This window comes from Carettochelys insculpta, chromosome 1 (genome assembly GCF_033958435.1).
Source record: "Carettochelys insculpta isolate YL-2023 chromosome 1, ASM3395843v1, whole genome shotgun sequence".
NCBI lineage: Eukaryota > Metazoa > Chordata > Testudines > Carettochelyidae > Carettochelys > Carettochelys insculpta.
Window position 1 is genome coordinate 228,816,125 of NC_134137.1, and position 21,795 is coordinate 228,837,919.

General features: G+C 51.2%; 1 protein-coding gene across 1 annotated transcript in view; it reads right to left on the reverse strand.

The window, feature by feature from the left end:
* Positions 1-21,795, reverse strand: part of SPAG17 (sperm associated antigen 17) — a 232,801-nt gene that overhangs the window by 25,942 nt on the left and 185,064 nt on the right. The window contains exons 27-32 of the mRNA XM_074983588.1: positions 18,868-19,027; positions 16,677-16,900; positions 4,395-4,539; positions 3,160-3,314; positions 2,540-2,725; positions 1,151-1,278 (exon numbers count right to left, since the gene is read on the reverse strand). Coding sequence (XP_074839689.1) covers positions 1,151-1,278; positions 2,540-2,725; positions 3,160-3,314; positions 4,395-4,539; positions 16,677-16,900; positions 18,868-19,027 — 998 coding nt within the window. The remainder of the gene's footprint in view (positions 1-1,150; positions 1,279-2,539; positions 2,726-3,159; positions 3,315-4,394; positions 4,540-16,676; positions 16,901-18,867; positions 19,028-21,795) is intronic.

The following is a 21,795-nucleotide window of genomic DNA, read 5'->3' on the forward strand; positions in this document are numbered from 1 at the left end:
TTAAAAGATTGAATGCCTTCTGTCTATCACTATCAGTTTAAGGTCATATTTACAGGAAAAGGGATGGCTCTTCTCTGAACCCTTTCCAATTTATCAACATCCTTCTTTAACTGAGGACACTAGAACTGGAAAAGATATCATAGCACGGATCACACCAATGTCAAGTACAGCTGTAAAACAATCCACTCCTCTTGGCTATGTCTACACTTGCCCCCTACTTTGAAGGGGGCATAGTAGTTGGGCTGATGGGAGATATGCAGCACCTCATTAGGCTAATTCTCCCCAGCGGCAACTTCAAAGAGGCTGGGGAGTAAATCTGGGGAAGTAAAGGCACGTCAAAATGCCCGCACTACACGCATGCCAGCACTTAGAAGTTTGACACTTCAAAGTTGCTGAGGGGGAGAATTAGCCTAATGAAGTTCTGCATTTTCAGCCCAGCATTTCATTAGTAATCTCCCATCAGCCTGATTACCAAAGTGTAGTCATAGCCTTTGTGATTCTCCTATTTATGCATCCCAGGTTTGCATTACCTCTTTTGACCTCAGAATCCCACTAGGATCTCATCTTCAGCTGGATATCTTGACTACCAAATCTTTTTCAGAGTCACTGCTTCCCAGTACAGAGTTCCTCTTCCTGTAAATATGACCTACATTCTATTGTATTAATTTACATATAGATGTATTATAACCCATATTATTTGCTTGTACCAAGTTCACCAAACAATTTAGATCACTCTGAGTGACCTGTCTCTTCATTATTTGCCACTCCTCCAATTTTTTTGTAATTTGCAAACTTCATCAATTATGATTTTATGTTTTCTTCCAGGTCATGGATAAAGATGTTAAATAGCCTAGGGCCAAAACCAAATCCCTGGCTGTGTCTACACAGGCACAAATCTTCAAAACATCCATATTTTGAAGATCAGTGTGCGGGATAAGGGGATTTCAAAAGGTGTGGGGTCCTTTCGAAAAGGACCCCCGTGTAGCCACGCCAAGCCATGCGCTTTCGAAGCTCCATGGCTGGAAGTGTCCTAATGCTAATGAGGCACTGAGTATTCAGTTCAGCACCTCGTTAGTAATCTTTGAAATATGGCTATTTCGAAGATTTGTGCCCATGTAGACAAAGCCCCTGTGTGGTACGTCCAGTTTACCTGGGAGCATGTTCACCATATGTGACAGGAGTTTGAACTTCTTTTGGCATTGGTACTAAGTACCCATCTTCCTCACTATTACAGTCAATGCTGGGAATGAGCGCAGATGTGCTGCCATCAGCCATCACCTATGATGGGAAACACAGAAAATCACTTGAGTTGAAAATCTTTTAAAATCAGGAATTTGCTACTAAGTTCAGATGTGAGCTAGCATAATTACAGTTACAGTGCAGTAATTATTTTGTGCTGGGCAGCTAAAAGCTCATGATAATAGGAGGAGTGGCAGAGGTAGATAAAATAACTATTTTTGGCTAAGTATCCCATGCCAAGAATATTAAGCCTAAGTGCCAATGCAAAACTAGTACTTAGGGATTCTAAAGTAGACATCAGTGGGCAAATTTTCAAAGTAAAGTATTAAAGTTTCATCTTTATAATATGCAGTTACACACACAAATGGGTATCTACATACAGGGTATACGTTCATAGGTCAACCAGCTAACTGCTTCCTTACACCAGTACTGATACACGCACATAATTATTTATTTGCACTTTTATGGAACTAGATAGTGAGCATAATGTAGGCATCTACTTAAATGTAGCTCCTGATAATCCAATAATGATAACGATTAGACTTTTTAAATTAAATTATTATACAATTAAAACATACAGGTGAAAGCGAGAAAGTTAAGTAAGAAATACTGACCAACTTTTCCAAAATTGGGTATGTAAATTTAAGCTTCTGTATCCATATTTAGGTATCAACATTTAAATGTCACATGTGGAAACTCAATGCCACTTAATACCACACTGGGAGCACAATACTGAGCCAGAAAAAAATACCTGCTGCTTAATAACCATGAGATGCTGCTTCATGGATTCACATCCAAGTACTATCCTAGCTCACTCATCTAGCTTTTAAAAACAGTAAGGATAATACCACAAAATAGTGTAACGCTAAAGAATGAATCAGACTTATACATCAACTTTTGCTTTACTGAGTAATTTTGGTTTAAATATTTTGGTGGGGTTTTGTAATTAAATACTTACTATCTTTTCTCCTCTTCAGATCCCAAGCTTGTTGCTACTTCCTTTGGCTAGAATAGTGCAGTAAGTCACATTAATTAATGTGGGTTTACACTTGTGATAGAGCTGCAGTTCAAGGATCTCATTCTGTATAACATTTATAACTTTAAAGGAGGGCGAGGCCCAAAAGTCAATTCCAAACTGAAGTTCACTCTGTTCTGAAGTATCATGCCCAATTCCCAGCTGCTGTGACATTTGGATGGTGATGCTGCCCACAGTATTAATATTACAAAGCTCTCCATTTACTAAGTGGGTAAAACTACTCAACACAAAACACAAGTTCTTACTTCCCACTTTGTGTCTTACCTTGAAAAGATTTCCTTCAGGATCCAGCACCTCACAGATGACATTGGAGGTGTGTTTCATAATGTATCTCCCTACTTGGCTCTCCTCATGCTTGCAGAAAAGCTCAGTTTCATTGAAAATCTCATGGGAATAAACTACTGAACAATCATCATCAATGAAAAGGCAGCCAGTACTGGAGGGTAAAACCTGCCATACAAGAAGAAAAGGAGGTTCAGCTGCCAAAGGCTGACTTTTAGGTTTAGACGTAGCATGCAAATGAACAATGATTGAATTCAGAAAGAAAAAATCCAATGCAGACCCTTGTTTGCAGAGAGTGCAGAGGGAAACAGGGAAAGTCCATTAGGTAATGGTGTTTGTGCAATATTTTAAATGTTAATATTTTAACAGAAAGCAATTTTGAATCGGCTTCTGAAGTAAATAGGAATCCATGGAGTTGTGGAGTTTGAGTATGGGTAGCGTGGTCCCATTCTCCGCAGTTGGAATCTAGATAGAATGTGGAAAGGCCATACAGAAGGGAGATTTGATAGCTAGGGTAAGAGGAGACAAAGGCAGAGATGAGGAGTTCCAAACACATAAACACATATATTGATTACACTGTTATATCTTAAACTAAAACTCACCTGGTATGTTCCCCGAGGCTTTGCTAAAACAGATGTCCCGTCGGCAAAGATGGCACAACATATGCTGTCTTCACAGTTTGTTATAACAGTAGCAAAGTCAGGATTCTCCACTCTTACACATTTTACTTTTCTTTTGATGATTTGTGGGGACTCACCTAGGAATGAACACAGATTAGCCACACCAAAGAGGAGGACATGAACTGTGGGAAAATCTGTCTCAGTTTCCTTATCTCTCATACAGCTTCTCCTTTAGCTTTTATATAGGCATCTTCATGAACTTTTTTCCATAAAAATTCCTTTCATTGAAGGGACCTCCTCTTATAGTCTCAGAGCAATCTGCAGGCTTGGAATTCTCTTAGACCCTGCACTGTATTTGCACATTCAAGTAGCTACAATAGTAAAAAATACTCAGTACCATCTATGGCTTGCCAGAAGATTATGAGTAGTCCTATCAAATGCAGACCTGGTCATAGTAATCCATGCATTTGTGACATGTAGGTTGTACTACTGCAATATATTATATCTGAGAAGGAAGCCCTGTGTTATGAGGGAACTATCTAGTTTGTTCAGAATGCATCAGGCCACCTCCTCAGCAACACAGAAAATACATCATTCTGATTTATCTGGACTGAATACAGAATCCAGTTCAAGATCACTGTTCAGATTTTCAAAGTCCTACATAGTCTCATCTAACTGAGTAAACACCTCCCTGTTTGTGACCACAACCTCCCATTCCATTCCAGTAAAGCAATATTAGTCAACTCACGGGGGCTGGCATATGACCCAGAGAAACAGAACGTACACAGCAACTGGGCTAAAGGGACATACCGTCTGAAAGAAAATGAGTGACCATTAGCCTCACTGCATTAAAGACACTGCTTTGCAGCTAGGCTTTCCTAAGATAGTGTCCTCATTCACACACATTCAGTAATTTAAAAATCAAACAGCCAACTGGTTGGTGACAAGTTAAAAAGAGAGAGCTCTTTTAAAGTAATGGGAGATATGAGGTTACTACCATGGTGATGACGGTCAGATAAGGTACATGAAACTATGAAACGACCTGCTTGTCTTTTGCCACAATAAAGTCTGTTATCACAACCACTAAAGAAAAAAACTAGAACAACTGATATATCAAATATGTTGTGTAGGCTATGCTGGGAAAACCTATTGTTTATGTTGAAAGATACTAATTTTACAAACTAGAAGAATGTGAATTGCTACATTTTTGAATTTACCTATTTCTTCGTTATTCTCAGATACAAAAAAATCCTCATGATCCTGAAAAAATGTGGTGATTTTAGTACCATCAGCATGATCCACTATTTTGGTATTATCCATTTTCTGAACCATTAGCACCTTGTCTTCTCGCATTACCATAATCTGGAAGGGTAAAAGAATACTGGTTTCCACTGGTTCTCAGATACGACTGCAACGGCTGTATCAATAATATATTAGATAGTTTTAAAGAGGTAGCTGTGCTAGTCTGTATCTTCACAAAACAAAAAAAGCTGTTCTGTAGCACCTTAAAGACTAACAATATATTTGTTAGGTGATGAGCTTTTGTTGGACAGACCCACTTCTTCAGACCTGGAGAATTCTGATAACGGATAACTGAAAGGGAGAGAATTTAAAGAAAAAGATGGAAAAAATGAAAGACAAAAAAAGAAAGAAAAAAAACCTGATGAATCAGGTAGATGGGGTGGGAGTGAAGGGAGGAGAAAAACTCCTCTACAAGTGTCTGTTAAGTGGGACGGTTGAGGTCACTGCGAATATTAAAGGTGGGGAAATTGTCCTTGTAATGCATGAGATAATTGATATCTTTGTTGAGTCTGAGGTGATAGTTTTCAAGCTTGAAAATAAATTCCAGTGCAGATGTCTCTCTTGTAATCTGGTGTTAAAATCCCTTTGTTTTAAAATGCACACTATTAAGTAACCTACTGAACTGAAACGCTCACTTATACCGGTTCCTAATGTTAGATTTGTGTCTGCTCATTCTTTTTTGCGTTATTGTTCATGTGCAGTCCAATGTAGGTGTGTGTGTGGGTGCATGCTCAGTTGCTGGGAATTTTTTCCCCTAGCCAGTAGCCAACACGTCAGTGCAGTGCCCCCTGGAGCGGCGTGAATAGAGCACCCAATACAAGCACCACCCAACCTGTCTCCCGCTCAGTTCCTTCTTGCCGGCTACTCTGACAGTCGGGAAAGGTGGGAGGGTTTTGACATGCACACAAAGAACACATCTAGAAGAACACCAGTTACAGAGGTAAGTAACTGTTTTCTTTTTTGAGTGATTTTCACGTGCATTCCAACGCAGGTTAATATAAACTGATGTTAGGAAGTGGGGTCGGAGCCCTGGAATGACTGTAATACAGCCCTGCCCCTGCAGCACCCTCCCTAGCATGCTGTACAATCGCATACTGGGCTGAAAATGTGTGAATGGGAGACAGGTGGCCACCCTACAGATTTCCTGAATCAGGACATGGTCTAGGAATGCTGTGGAAGAGGCACCAAGGGCAAGAGAGCCCCCAAAAACTCTATTCTCTGAGCAGGGATGAGCATTGACTTTGCCTCATTTATCAGGAGACCGTTGAAGGTTCAGTGAATGAACTTTATATATTGATGAACCTGGGCTTGTGAGCCCCCTTTGACTAACCAGCTGTTCAAGTATGGGAACAACTGGACCCCATGCCTTGGAGGAAGGCTACCACCACTGCCATGCGCTTGGTGAAAACCCTTGGAGCTGTCAACAGGCCAAATGGAAGGACAGTGAATGGATGGTGTACCCCGTTCGCCACAAAGCTGAAGAACTGATGTGAAAATACTCATCCTCTAAGTTGAGAGCAGCAAACCAGTCCCAAGTATCCAGCAATGGGATAGTGAGTCTCAGAAGCTGTGTCTACACGAGTGCCCTTTCGAAAGGGCGAAAATCGAAGTTCGGCGGTAGAAATAGCAGCCGTCGAAAGGGAGCACTCGCCGCCATTTTTCGGATCGGCATTTTGATCCACTCTTTTGAAGTACCATTAAGGTCTTTGAAAGAGAGCATCCACACGGCTCCAAGCCCGCTTTCGAAAGAAGGGAGGCAGGAAACGTTGCGGATCCCTCCGCTGCAAGTGGCCAGATGGGGCAGGGGCTGGATAGGTGGGGGGCACAGGGCTGGACAGGGCGGGGGCTGGATGGGAGGGGGGCAGAATGGGCCTGAGGTTGGGGGAGATGGCTGCCACACCCGCACTAGAGCACGTGTCCTCCTTCCCCCCCTGCAGGTCATCAGAGCCATCAATGCGATGCTGCTCCATAGGGTTGTCCGCCTGGGGGATCTAGACAACACTGTTGCCAACTTCCAGGACCTGGGCTTTCCAAACTGCATCGGTGCTTTGGATGGCACACACATCCCCATCCGTGCCCCACCATACAGCGCCGGCCAGTACCTCAACCGGAAGAGCTACCATTTGGTGGTGCTCCAGGCCCTGGTAGACGCGAGGGGCTGGTTCACTGACCTCTATATGGGCTGGGCCGGCTGCACCCACGATGCCTGGGTCTTCTGGAATTCTGGCCTCTGCTGGCACATGGAGGCCGGCACCTTCGTCCCCCAGCAGTATATCTCGGTGGTGGAGGATGTCACCATGCTGCTCTACATGATGGCAGATGCAGCGTACCCCCTGCAGCCGTGGCTCATGAGGCTGTACATGGGACACCTTGACCCCACTCAGGAGGCATTCAATCAGCTCCTCAACCACGCCCGCAATGTGGCAGAGCAAGCCTTCAGGCACCTAAAGGGGCAGTAGAGGTGCCTCCTCATGTGGCTGGAGGTTGGAGTCCTCAACGTGCCCCAGGTGGTGGGCGCCTGTTGCATCCTCCACAATGTCGTGCAGAGAAAGGGGGATGCCTATGTCCCTGGGGGGGACCCTCTGGCTGGTACCGGCTATGAGTGGCCAGGCGCTGCCCCCATCCTCCAGGCCCACCTGGATGGCCACTGCATCCAGGAGGCCCTCAGGCAGGCCTTTGCCGATGGCCACCTCTGACCCACATGCACACCCACATCCCACGCACATCTGCCACCCACCGTCCCCACCACCCCCACCAGCACTGCACCTGCACATCCACCACCCACCGTCCCCCTGAGGAGCACAGCATGGAGTGGTGAACAATAAAAGAAACGTTTATCTATACTGTTTTCATTGGTAAATACGTACAGGAGGGAACCTAGCTTGGAGGGGGTGGGGGGAACCTAACTTGGAGGGGGGGTGAGGCGCTCAATCCAGGGCAGGGGTGGTGGGCCACGAGCCCCGTCAGCTCCTGGAGCCCCTGCCTCCCCAGGTGCAGGGTCCCCAGTGGGGAGGAGAGGGTGCGGGTAGCACTGGCAGGTATTGCTGGTGAGTGGGCCTGGTGGGGGTGAAGGGTGTGGGCTCAGTGGGGGTGGAGGAGGCAGTCTTGGTGGGGGCAGAAGAGGTGGGTGGGACAGGCTCAGTGGGGGTGGGGGGCAGTATTGGTGGGGGCACATGGGCAGGCTCAGTGGGGGAGAGCTGCTGGGGGCCCAGGAGGCGGGCAATAGTGGCCATATGGTCCCGAAGGGTGTGGCCAATGCCCTCCAGGGTGAACAGCAGCCTCTCCCAGGCTGCCTTCCTCCACTCCATGTCAGCCTGGGCGAGCCTCAGGTGCTGCTCGGCCACCTCGGCCTGGCACTGGCTGGCTGGGTCCTCCTTGGCCTGGTGGGGGGCCCTCTGGCCACGGCCCCAATGGTGCGCTGCCTGGGGTGGCGTACGGGCACCTCCGAGGGCTGTGGGAGGGCTCTTGGGGATGAGGGACGGTGCAGGGCTCTCCCAGCCCACGGATGGTGCGGCTGTGTGGACAGGAAGAGAGCAGGTCAGTAATGAGCCCCAGACGGAGGGGACCAGGCTGTGGCCCACCCACTCGAGCCCACCCCATGGGGCCCCTGGCCCTCCAAAGGACACTGACTCCCCCACGGGCTGGCCTCCTGGCCTGGGGGTGAATCCAGAGGTCTCTCATGCAGGTGGCCCTTCCCGGCCTGTGGTGTGCAGGCCCCAGGCGCTGTCCAGCTCTGAACGGCTGCCACCCCTATGTGGCTTGTGGCGCTGTCCACTGAGGACGGGTGCTGGACATCACTGGTGCACCAGCGTGGGGCACCACATCCCATGTGCGGGGTGGCCTGTGTGCAGCCCGGGACAACCGGTCCTGTGTGCGGGCAACTAGCCATTGCGTTGCCCCCACCCTGTGGAGCAGGTGTGTGCCCCTCCCTGTATGTACCGGAGGGTCTCTTGGCAACATCCGGGAATGTCCAGCTCTCAGTCGCCCGGCTGCAGGAGCAGGAGGGGATGACTGCGGTGAGCTCCCTCTCCTCACTTGACCACTCCGTGGTCCCCTCGCCCTCCTGGGTCCCTGGTCTGGGCTGCCCCTTCTCCTCCTCTTCCGGCTGCAGCTCCTCGCCGGAGGTGTCCAGAAATGCCGGGATTGAGGAGCTCTCCTGTGGCCCCAGGATGCCCCAGAGCTCCCTGTAGAAGGGGCATGCGTCTGGAGCTGCCCCAGAGCGTCCAGCCTGGTCCCTGGCCTGGGCATAGCCCTGCCGCAGCTCCTTTACCTTGGAGCGTACCTGCTCCGTGGTACGCTCTGGGCAGCCCTGGTGTGGAGGCCCGGCGCCAGGCAGCTGAAGGCAGCGGCAGTGCGCCACTTGAGCCCATGTGGTGCAGGACCTCCTCGTCCTTCCAGAGGCTGAGGAGGTCCCGCAGCTCCTGCTTTGTCCAGGAGGGGCCCTTTTTTTCTCCCCCTGGGAGCCCTACAGTGGCTGGGCTGGGGGGGAGCCTCGTGGGTGGGCTGGCTGCTGGCGATGCTGTGGCACTGCAGCGTGCAGTTGGACTACATGGGGAGGCTGCTCCGACCACACTCTCAGCTTCCTGCCACGGGTTTCCTGCGTGCGTGAGGCTTTAAGGCAGCCGAATGCAGGGACAATAGAGCCCCGCTGCTGCCGGCTGGAGCGGCCCTGCACTCCAGCTGACCGGCACCATGGTGGACCCGTATTTCGAAAAAGCAGACTGTGGAGCGTCTACACATGTACTCTTTCGATTTAGTATGTTGAAAGGGAGCGATCTTCCTGATATGTGATCGGCGTTAGGATTTCGAAGTCTGCGCCCCGTTCTTTCAATTTTCTTTTGAAAGATGGGTTTACACGTGTGGACACTCCTCCCACTCTTTCGAAAAAGGGCCACTTATTTCGAATTTTTGTGCACATGTAGACACAGCTAGAAAGAGCATGCAAAACCTGATCTTTTTTACAAACTTGTTCAGGCATTGCAAGTCCATGATAGACCTCATTCCCCCTTTTGATTTCAGGCTGAGGAAATAATGAGGAGTAAAACCCCTAGTCCCTGAATTGTGTGAATTGTGGTGGAACCTCCTCTGTCACCTCCCCCACAATCGATGAGCAACTGAATCTCCTGCTTGAGCATACCCTTGTGAGAGGAGTCCCTAACGAGGGATGGGGAAGAGGAGTTGAAAGTGGGGTAAGACCTGAACTGGATAGCGTATCCCCTTTCTACCATGTGAAGCACCAGGCAGGGTAGAACAGGGATAGGTGGAATGAAAACATATGGCATGCTGGATCCATAATGGGGAGTGGTGTGCCACTCTCAACTGCACCATACAAAGTTAGACTTAGGCCCCAGCGGGGGCTTCTGTTGCCCTTGGCCAGGCTGGTGGGAGCACCTCCTGCTTCTCTGACCTCTCTGCCTATTTTGACACTGAGGCTGCTGAGGGAATTGCCTGGGAAGAGGGTGGGGAGTGAAATGCCTGCATTGCATCATAGGAGCATGAAGCCCTAGTGACCTCATGGTGGCCTTGGAGTCTTTAAGGCTATGTAGCCTCTTGTCAGTTTTCTCCAAAAACAGAGTCAGCCCCTCAAAGGGCAAGTCCTGAATAGTCTGCTGTACTTCATTGGGCAGACCAGAGACCTGAAGCCAAGCCCCTCTTCCCCTGGCTGCACCTGATGCCATGACCCTTGCACTGCATCAGCAGAGTCCAGGGTGGCCTGCAAAGCCACATGTGACATCAGCTTATACTTCTCCACTTATGCCATAAACACAGGTTGGCATCCAGGTGAATCAGCCCTGTGAATTTGGAAAGGCAGGAAGCAGTGTTGTGTGAGTATCTACTCACGAGGTCTTGCTTATTAGCTATACACAGCTGTAGCCCCCCTCACCCCTGTTGAATAAACTTTCCTAACATACAGATCCAAACGTTTCACCTCTCTATTTTTGGGTGAGAGCCCTTGAAACCTCTATCTCTCCCTATGGTTGGCTGCATCCATGACCAGAGTCAGATGGGGAGTGGGTGAAGAGGTGTTTATGTCCCATAAAGGGGACAAAGTATCTTTTCTCATTTTTCCTCATCATGGGCTGGGCCGACGTGGGGTCTGCTACATGTTACTGGGCTGTCTGGGCGATGGTCTTAATAGCTGTGTCTACACGTGCACGCTACTTCGAAGTAGCGGCACTAACTTCGAAATAGCGCCCATCGCGGCTACACGTGTCGGGCGCTATTTCGAAGTTAACTTCGACGTTAGGCGGCAAGACGTCAAAGTCGCTAACCCCATGAGGAGATAGGAATAGTGCCCTACTTCGACGTTGAACGTCGAAGTAGGGACAGTGTAGACGATCCGCGTCCCGCAACGTCGAAATTGCCGGGTCCTCCATGGCGGCCATCAGCTGGGGGGTTGAGAGACGCTCTCTCCAGCCCCTCAGCTCACTGGTGGCCGCGTGGAGCGGCCCCTTAAAGGTCCCCTCCCCCGCCCTGACTCTGCAGGAAGCTGAGGCAACGTGCAGGCTGCAGCCTGCACACGCGGGCAGCCTGCACAGCCATCAGCCACCCAGCCAGCGGCGATGGCGAGCCAGGAGCCCCCCCAGCGCCCCCAGGAGACCCCCCCCAAGGGGAGCCAGGGCAGCCAGCCCAGCCAGAGGGCCGCCCAGCCAGAGGGCCACCCAGTCTGGGAAGCGGCAGCGGGGCCCCTCCTGGACGGAGGCCGAGCTGCGGGACCTGCTGGGGCTCTGGAGCGAGGAGGAGGTGCTCCAGGTAATGGGGAGCAAGAGGCTGAACGCGGATGCGTTCGCTCGGCTGGCCGATGGCCTGGCTGCCCGGGGTCACCCTGCCCGCACTCCGGATCATGTGAGGAGTAAGGTGAAGGAGCTGCGGCAGGGTTATGCCCGGGCCCGGGATGCCGCCAGCCGATCTGGGGCCGCCCCCATCACTTGCCCCTTTTACAGGGAGCTCAGGGACATCCTGGGCTCCCGGCACACCTCCTCCCCTCCGGCCACCCTTGACACCTCGGCTGACGAGCCCCAGCAGGCCCTCCAGCCTGAGTCTGCCCCGGAGGCAAGCCCCGCACCCTGGGGGCCCCCCCCGGAGGCCATCCCCGGGACATCGCGGCAGGAGGAGGAGGAGGAGGAGGAGGAGGAGGGGGGCTCCTCCTCTGCAGAATCCAGCCTGCAGATCCTCCTCCTGCCATCCCGGAGCAGCAGCAGGGCCTCCGACCCCCGGGGATCTCCGGACCGTGGGAGCGGACCCACAGGTAGGTACCCCTCTCTGGTGGACACCCCGGGGCTGGAGGGGCAGGGGTAACAGAGATGTGTCCAGGGCCCCCCACACGCTCACATGGCCATGGCCCCAAGGACACCAGGGCCATGTCCCTCACAGCACTGCAGCCATCAGCCCCTGCCCCCCCCCCACCCCGCATGACAGTGCCATGCCCCATCCCCGGGCCAGGGGGGAGCGGAACCTCGAGGGGCCCCCGGGTGGAGGGGGTGGGACACCCCGCAGCAGCAGCAGCATGTGATGGAGTGGGGGGAGTGCCAAAGGGAGACTCAGGCTACATATGAGCCACAAGAGCCGAAGAGCTCCCAGGGCCAAAGGAGGATCCTGGCGCTACAGCTGGCAGGTGACACCTCTGCCATGAACCAACAGGAGGGAGGAGCCGAGCTGGCTTGGAATTGGGGGGCGAGGGCGGGGGCCACAGGTGGAGGCTAGGGGAAGGGAGAGCTGGTAGGCAGCCAGCCTGAGGAGGGGGAAAGCTGCATCCCAGAGGGGCCCCCCTTGGGGTCTTCTCCCCACGACGGGTTGGAAGGACTGTCTCTTCCGACAGCTGGTGCTGTCACTCCTGCCAGAAACTGGCCATCTGTGGCCTAAGAAACCTCTCCTGCTCTCAGACCCTGCGGGGTGAAGTGAGAGTCGCTCCCACCAGGGGATGGGGTGCAGGGCAGGGGGACCCCTGAACCCCATCCATCACAGCAGCATCTCCCGGGGACGGGGATGGGGAACCTGCAGCACAGGGCCGGGGGGACAGAGGCCACGGCTTGAGGCCCACACTAACACCTGTCTCCATTCTTCTTTCCCCTCTCCTCTCCTGTGTCCTGCACCTGCACCTGCACCATCAGAAGAACCGGAAGAGAGCGCCAGTGAGGCCTCAGTTGTCCTGGAGAGCCCTCCGGGACCATCGCTCCAGGGCAGCCCCTCGGCCGAGGAATGACCGGCCCCGCGGAGGGCTAGACGGCGGACCCCGCGCCTACTACCGGCGACGGCGACGGACCCCCAGCTGCTGGCCATCCTCCGCCGGCAGCTGGAGGTATTGGAGCAGCACCTCCAGCTGCAGGAGCGGGCGCTGGCCTGGCACCAGGAGGCATGGGGGGCCTATATGCAGACATTTAACCGGCTGGTGGACTACCTGGCCCCCCATGCCGCGCTGGCCGAGCCATCGCCCGCCCTGCCTGCTCCTGCAGCCCCACCACCAGCAGCTCCGGCCGTCGCCGGCCCGTCTGCCGTCGCCCCACCACCCACCCGCGAGGGCCAGAGCACCGAGGGACCCCTGGAGCCACCTGAGACTTGCCGGCACCGATACCTTCCGGTCCAGCCCGCTCCCACCCAGCCGCGGACCAGACTGCAGGCGCGGCGGGGCTCCCGGCCGGGCACGCCCAGTGCGGGGCTATAGGGGCGAGGGGCCCGGGACGTGGCCCCCGCCTTGTTGTATATAGTTGGACCCTCTTTTTTTGGTGCCCCCATTTGCCCCGTCCCCCCCATGTAAATAGTTCTCCCCTTTCTCCTCCCTGGTTTTCTTTTTATTATGTATGCCACACAGTTGTTTCTTTGGTTTGTTTTATTTGTGTACATATTTCTTTGGTTGAACGTTTGTACTTAGTTTTCTGTTTGTGCTTCACATATTTATTTACACCCCAAAAGAAAGGTTCAGCAAGAAAAAAAAATTTACGTTCACCCACAAGTTCGTGCTGTCATTTGTCCAGGACAAGTGGGGGGGGGCGGTGGGGTGCTCCATGGTGTGGGCGTTGGGGCACGAGTGTGGGGGAGGAAGGGGCAGGCAGTAGGGGGCCTGGGCAGAGTTCACCCCGCGGCCTGTTGGTCGAAGTAGGCCCACAGGACCTCCCGGACCCGGGTCCCCTCGGGGTCCACCTGCCGACTGGGGGCAGCAGGTGGCTGCACGTGTGCCCTGCCGGCCTCCACGGCCCAGCCCTGCAGAAAGGTCTCCCCCTTGCTCTCCACGAGGTTGTGCAGGGCGCAGCAGGCACCCACAATCTGGGGGATGTTGTTGGGGCCCGCATCCAGGCGGGTCAGGAGACATCGCCAGCGTCCCTTGAGGCGGCCAAATGAGCGCTCCACCACCTGGCGCGCACAGTTCAGGCACTCGTTGAAGCGCTCCTGGTTAGTGGAGAGGTGGCCCGTGTAGGGGTGCATGAGCCACGGCCGGAGGGGGTATGCCGCATCTGCGATGACGCAGAAGGGCATGGTGGTGTCCCCCAGAGGGATCTCCCACTGGGGGATGTAGGTCCCCGCCTCCAGCCGGCGGCACAGGCCCGAGTTCCGAAAAACCCGGGCGTCGTGGGTGCTGCCAGGCCAGCCCACGTAAATGTCCTGGAAACGTCGCCAGCTGTCCACCAAGGCCTGCAGGACGACCGAATGGTAGCCCTTCCGATTGAGGTATCGTCCTCCACTGTGATGCGGGGCGCGGATGGGGATGTGAGTCCCATCCAGAGCCCCGAAGCAGTTGGGGAAGCCCAGGGTGGCAAAGGTGGCGACAGTGGCATGTGGGTCCCCCAGCCTCACGAGCCTGTGCAGGAGCATGGCGTTGATTGCATGCACGACCTGCAGAGAAAGCACATGGGACAGCCCCAGTGAGGGGTGAGCAGGGTGTGCGTGGCACTGCCCTGCCCTGGCCCCCCTGCCCTGCCCTGCCCTGCCCTGCCCTGCCCTGGCTGCCCTGCCCTGCCCTGCCCTGCCCTGCCCTGCTCTGGCCCCCCTGCCCTGCCCTGCCCTGCCCTTCTCTGCCCTGCCCTGCTCTGGCCCCCCTGCCCTGCCCTGCCCTGGCCCCCCTGCCCTGCCCTGGCCCTGCTGCCCTGCTCTGGCCCCCCTGCCCTGCCGTGCCCTGCCCTGCTCTGCCCTGCCCTGCTCTGGCCCCCCTGCCCTGCCCTGGCCTCCCCCTGTGGGTTCTCTTACCTCCATGAAGACAGCCCCGACGGTGGCCTTTCCGACACCAAACTGCTGCCCCACGGATCGGTAGCTGTCCGGAGTGGCCAGCTTCCAGACAGCGATGCCGACCCGTTTCTCCACAGGGAGGGCACGCCGCATGGCAGTGTCCTGGTGCCTGAGTGCGGGGGTGAGCCACTGGCACAGCTCTAGGAATGTCTGCCGGCTCATCCTGAAGTTCCTGAGCCAGTGGTCGTCGTCCCACTCCCCAAGCACCAGCTGCTCCCACCAGTCGGTGCTGGTGGGGTAGCTCCACAGCCGCCAGCGTGTGAGGCGGGGGGTGGAGCGGGGTGCTGCAGGGGTAGGGGTTGAGCCCTGCTGCCCTGGGGGCATCTCCTCCCCTGGGGTAAGGAGATACTCAGCTGCCTCCCACATGGCATGGGCCAGGGCAAGCCCTGCTCCTGCCGGGAGGGCTGGGTGGACCTCTAGCTGCTGCTGCTGCTGCTGCTGCTGCTGCTGGGGGTCCATGACTGTGGCGCCCGGGGTCTGTGTGCCTATATGGCTCCTCAGACCGCGTGCTGTGCAGGCTGAGTGTATGTGGGAGGGGCCCTTTAAGGGAGCAACTAGCTGTTGCCCCGGAAGCGCTAGTCCGCTCGTTGACCCTGTCTGCAGCTGTGCCTGGCATCCCTATTTCGATGTGTGCTACTTTGACGTGTAGACGTTCCCTCGCTGCGCCTATTTCGATGTTGGGCTGAGCAACGTCGAAGTTGAACATCGACGTTGCCGGCCCTGGAGGACGTGTAGATGCTATTCATCGAAATAGGCTATTTCGATGTCGCAACATCGAAATAAGCTACTTCGATGTAGGCTTCACGTGTAGACGTAGCCAATGAGAGACAGCGCCATTCTAGGGGGACCTAATGAGGACAAGATACCCATCACTGGGTTGGCTTTGTCCTTCACTTCCTCTGCCTGCACCTAACACCTAATTAGAACTAGTTACAGATAAGATCTAAGCCCTACAAGGTAACTAATACGATTGCTCGCGTGAGTGATGGGGAGTTCCAGCAACTGATGCTGTAGCAAAAAGGAACTGAGCAGGGGACAGGCCAGGCGGTGCCTATATTGGATGCTATATCAATGCAATTCCAGGGATGCTGCACTGACCCATTGGCTACTAGCTAGAGGAAAAATTTTCCGGCAACTGAGCACACACCCATATGCACACCTGTATTGGAATGCACACAAACAATTACTCAAAGAAGAATGAATGGACACAAATCCAACATTAGGAATCAGAAAACACATAAACTGGTGCAAGTGAGCATTTCAATTTAGCAGGACACAGCATTCAACACTTAATGGTGTGCATTTTAAAACACAGAGATCTGAACACCAGATTACAAAGGGAGACATCTGAATGGAATTTATTTTCAAGTTTGATACCTATTACCTTGGATTCAACAAAGATATCAAGTATCTCTTGCATCACAAGGACAATTTCCCCACCTTTGATATTCACAGTGACCTCAGCCATCCCATTTAACTTAATAGTCACTTGCAGAGGATTTTTAGCTCCTCCCTTCCCCCCACTCTTACTTCTGCCCTACCTAGCTGATTCATCAGTTTATTTCTTTTATTTTTTGTCTTTCAGTTTTTTTCTCTCTCTTTAAATTTTCTCCCTTTCAGTTATCAGTTATCATGATTGTCCAGGTCTGAAGAAGTGGGTTTGTCCTATGAAAGCTCATAAGCTAACAAATATATTGTTAGTCTTTAAGGTGCTAAAGGACTGCTTTTTCATTTTATGTTAGATAAGACACTAGGATATTGCACATTTGACAAAGCTAAACCAAGACTATATTATATAGCTCAGTGGTTTGAAAGGTCAGAAATTTTCTGAATTCAATACTTGTGTAACTTTAAGAGTATAATATTAGAGCTCTAAGGAAACATATCCAATGACCAAATCCTGTTACTTGTAACATTTATGCTATCAGACACATCTCTAAACTCAGTAGAGCAGAACTATGATATAAGAATAGCAGTACCATTCCATTAACTGGGTCAGTTGCCTGATAAGTTAGCAGTGGTTTTAGATCCATTCTGGTTGCTCCCTTAGTGCCCACTTGCATGCCTGATGGGGTGGTTGTTATCCACGTGCCTCTCTGGTCGTCTCTGTGTTGTAGCACAGTAGGCAGATGTTCCTGAACCACAGATTCACTCAACTCACATTTGGCTGCTGCTGTTATGCTACCCGTGAGTCCACCCTTTCCTGTGAGAACAGAAACAACACCTGTTGATATAGGTCAGTGTAGTATGTAGCACAGGGCTTCAAAAGATGTGTCAGCAAACTATTAACTTTCCTAGAGGGATAGCCGCTTTAGTCTGTAGCTTCACAAATAACAAGCAATCCTGTAGCATCTTACAGACTAACAGATTTATTAGGTCATGAGCTTTCGTATGTAAGACTCACTCCTTCAGATGAACTTTCCTGGAACTTCAAAACAGGACATTACAAAATAAAAACCACAGCTTGCTGAAATGGCTGGATGCCCAGCCGAGGTCAAGAAATCCCAAAATGTGGTCTCACTTGGCTTCTTCCTTCTGCTGCAGGATGAAATAAAACTAGATTTTCTACAGGTTTTTACTTATGATGAGCTCAGTCAATTTTCTATTAATGAGTTAAGACCCCAGTAATGTATAGTAATCCCTCACTGTACATGGCTTCACGTGAGTTTCATACAATGTGAAGCTGCAGGGCTCTCAGCAGCTAGGCAGGCTAAGAGCCCATTCCCTCTGCCTTCACAGAGCAGCACTAAGCACTGCCCCGGGAAGGTAGAGGGAAGGCTTTTAGCCTGCCTAGCTATCTGCCCCTGCCTACCTCCCCAACACTCATGTGGCCCCAGCTCACCATGCCCACGTGGCTGGCTCAGTGTGTGCAGGGCTCCAACCTCCCCCACCACTCAAGTACCCCACCCCAGTGCACTCCTGTTCAACCCTCCCCAACCCAGCTCACCCCTCTTGTGGCCCCATCTCAACCTCCATGCGTGGGGGTCCAAACCCCACCCCTCACTCAACCATCCCAACCTGGCGCACCCCCGTTCAACCCTCCCGCCCAGCTCAACCTCTCCCCCCACAGCCCCAGCTCACCCCTTCACATGTGGGGCTCCAGCTGTTAGCCATCGCTGGTGTATGCAAGGGCTCTAACCCCCCTGCCAGCTCAACCCGCCCCTGTCCCCTGCTCACCCCAACCAGCACATGCTGGGCTCCCATCCACTAGTGCACATGGGGGCTACAGCTGTCAGCTGCTGCAGGTGCATGAAGCACCCCCCCAGGTAATCCCCATGCCCCAGTTCACCCCGTTCAACCTCCCCGGACCTCCTGCAGCCCCAGCTTACAGCCTCTGGCATGTGGGGCTGCAGCTTCAACCTGTGCCTGGGGCTCCCAACCCCTGACACGTGTGTGTGGTGCTCCAACTCCACCCCCGCTACCTACCACCCCCATGGCCCCAGCTCCAACTCCTTGGCCAAGCTCAATCCCTGCCCCAACCCCCTGCTGCCCAGGTCCAGCTCCTGCACACCCTGGCTCAACGGCACCCTCCCACCCCCACTGCAGCCCTAACCCACCCCAGGCTTAACCCTCCTGCCCCCTCCCAGACCCCAACCCAACCCCCCAAGCCCTCCCCGACTTATGTGAAATTCAAGATACGTGAGGGTTGCGTGGAACACAACCCTTGTGTACCTCGAGGGATTACTGAACAAGTTAATGTAATGATTAAGGGTAAATATTTTGATCATACTCTGAGGTTGTTACTCATCCCTTACTTAGCTAAAAACCATTTGATTTCAATAGGAGGGTCCCTCAATAAAAATATAATAAAAACTGAATAAAAGGTGAATAAAAGTCTCAGGGATCTGATATTGTCAAAGATCTGAGGATTTACTTCAATAGTCTTTGTACTGGGCACACTGCTGTTAGTGAACTTGTATTCATATATATTAATTTGTGTGTTTTCTTCCCATTAGAAGAAAAAGGAAGTGCTAGGGAGAAAGAGAAGTTAACGTCTTGGAAGATGACAAACCTGAGAAATATTGCAACACTTATGTGAAGGTGTATTGGCATTTTCTCAACACTCGACTAACTTTGAGGCTGCAGAAAGACTTTTTCTGCTGGGTGTGATCTTGCTAAGATGCCAAAATTCCAGATGATGCAAGTGGAGATTAATACTGACAATATTACCTTTTTTAGTGCTGATCTCAGGAGAAGGCTCTGATTTTGGCAATGAATGGGGCTGCAGGCTGCTGTCAACAGCGGATGCTGGTGTACTAACTGCAGGTGCTGGTGTTAAAACTGTGCCAGAATCAGGACTCCTGATCACTGTGCCATCAGGGAAAAGAATCTAGGGGGAAAACAAAACAGTTTCTTTATATTAAAATAATTTCAAGTAACAAAAAGAGTATAAAACAGATGAAATATTCAAATGATAGTAGTAGATACTAGACAAAAAGAGGAAATAAGCCCTCAGAGGAAAAAACAGTTATATAGAATAAATGTAGTTTTACTTGACAGGTTGTTCATATATCTTTAAATCTTGGTACATGTCACAGGATGGCTGTCCCTTGATAGGGAGATGTGTCTAGTCTCACTCACCTCCGCAGACAGAGAGAATAAGACTGTCATGTGACAGATGGGTCATGTGACTATATCAAGCTTCTGGAGTTTAGATAAGAAGGGTTTTGTGATGGCAGTAAAGCCAGAGGAGAGAGTCACAGGGCAGACAGAGGTCTGGCCAGAAAGAGGTCTTAGGGCTTGTCTACACTTAAGAACAGATCAGCGCTCCAGAGATCAGTTTCCTAGGGGTCGAGTTAGCAAGTCTAGAAGGGATGTGCTAAATCAACCGCTCATCACTTTCCCATCAACTTTATTACTCCGACCACAGAGTTGTAAGGAGTAAGGGAGGTTGATGGGAGAGTTTCTCTTGTCAACCTCACACTGTGGGAATGCTACAGAAATTCAGCTTAGTGCACAATGGCGTTACAGAGTTGGAGTTGAGTATCTTAAGCTGACTTTTTCCCTAAGTATAGACCTGCCCTGAGACCCTCTCCTAGGAGAAGGGAAGAACTTCGGGTAGCAAGATGATGTGTAAGATGGAGCAGCACAGGGTTGCCACCCATTTGTTTTTTTACCCAGACAGTCGAGGTTTCAGCTTGTGTGTCTGAGTGCCATTTGACAAGCCTTGATGTGTGGGTTTTTTTGTTTTTGTTTCGTTTTCTTTTGTTTTCATTTTTTGTTCTGTGGAAAGGGTGGTAACCCTAAGCAGGAAGAAGGCAGGATAGTAGCTGCTGCCTCCGGCATCCTCTGTGCAGCCCATAGCAGTGGGCAAACTGGCTTCAATCATGGTGTTGAAGACCTTATGAACAATGGGAGCATAGGCCATAGGAGAAAGTGGTAGACAGCTGAATGCTCCACCTGGGAAAGGACAGAGTGCATTCGAAGTATCTACTTTGAGTATCTCTGAAACGGGTATGTTTCTCAGGGCCTCCAGGGTCTGATTACCAGCCATTAGAAAGATAGTAACCTTAGAGCTGGGGAATCTACAGGTGCAAAAACCCTGGGAGTGGCTGTGTGATAAAGAGCCAGGAAAGACTTGAGGAAGAATACTCTGCAAGTCAGCATCCTGAGAAGAGGACAGAAGAGAATCAAGAGACTTCGACTGAACTGGGGCTCCGGCAGAGGCATAGGATACCCAAGCTGAGTACATTAACTTTATCTAGTACAGGTGTCTGCAACCTGCAGCTCTGGAGCCACATGTGGCTCTTTAAGAACTTCTTTATGACTCCCAACACTATAGTTGCAAAATTAAAAATAAAAAATCCTCCTAATTATTTTCAGTAAATGGTGAACAACTAAAAGCCCGAAAATGAACAACTCATATCTAAGTAACAAACACGTACTATCTTGAAACGTTGGATAACTCCCCCTTTAATATGTTCAGTGCATTGTGGGATATGATACTGTATCTCTGCTGTTGCTAATAAAGTCTTGTTCTTGAAAAGGAAAAGGGAGCTTGTGGCATTCCTGCTGTGAAGAGCAACACACATTTTAAGAAAGAAAACTGAAATTAAACGCGAAGTAAAATTGGCAGAATTAAAGTGGGTTTGGAAGTGAAAGTCAGGAAGATACTGCTATAAAGAAATACATGTAAAGTGTGAGGAAACAGAATATGTAAAAAGTTTGTGAAGGTCCTTCAGTAAACATGCACCGCATTACATATCATTGTGTGTGTGCGCTGTTCTTAAAATAGGGGATACAAAAAGTATAGTTCGACGTTACTTATTAAAGACCATCTCGTACTTAAATGCATTATGGCTCTTGAATGACTGAGCTTTAACTGAATTAAAAAAATGGCTCTTCTTGCTATTTTGGTTGCCGACCCTGGTCTAGAGGTAAGAAATATTGTTTGGGACCCAGAGGGACCTGGTCAGAGGGCCATGTCACTACAATGAGTGTTGTTTTCAATTTTCAGCTTTCTGTGAATAAATCAGACCATTTGTTGAGTTAGTGAAGAGGCTAAATGGGTGAACTTGGGCAGTGGTAAGCATGAGCACGCACGAGGTTGGGATAGAAGTGAATGCTTATAGTGCACACAGGTTCCATGAGCTCAAGATTGGAATATTTTAGCCAGCAGTCTCTGGTGGATTGTGCTTGTGTCCTGAGTGGCTTCATGATCTACGAGGAAGGCAAAGAGAACAGAGGCGCTCTGACTGCCACTCAGTTCTTTGACAATACAGAACCCATGTATTTTAGGGAGTTCATAGGATAGGTCACAAAATATCTATGGATACACATTTCAATGATTCATAGTTACTATAAATTGACTGTTCCTTAGTGGGGTGCTGTTTGACTAGTCCTTGGGCATCCCATCTATTTATTCTGATGGGGCCACAGGATAAACCTGTCCACTGACCAGTGGGGAATGTTAATGTCAGTACCATAGGCAGAACAATGGTTGGCACCACAAAGGCATTGCTGAGGGCATCTCCTCAGGGACTGGTGCTGAGGATGGGTGAGCTACTGATGCTGGGGAGCTATTAAATCCCCAACCTGAGAAATCCACTGATACCAAGGATGCTGATGCCAAACTTCATGATGTAGAGAGAACTGAAG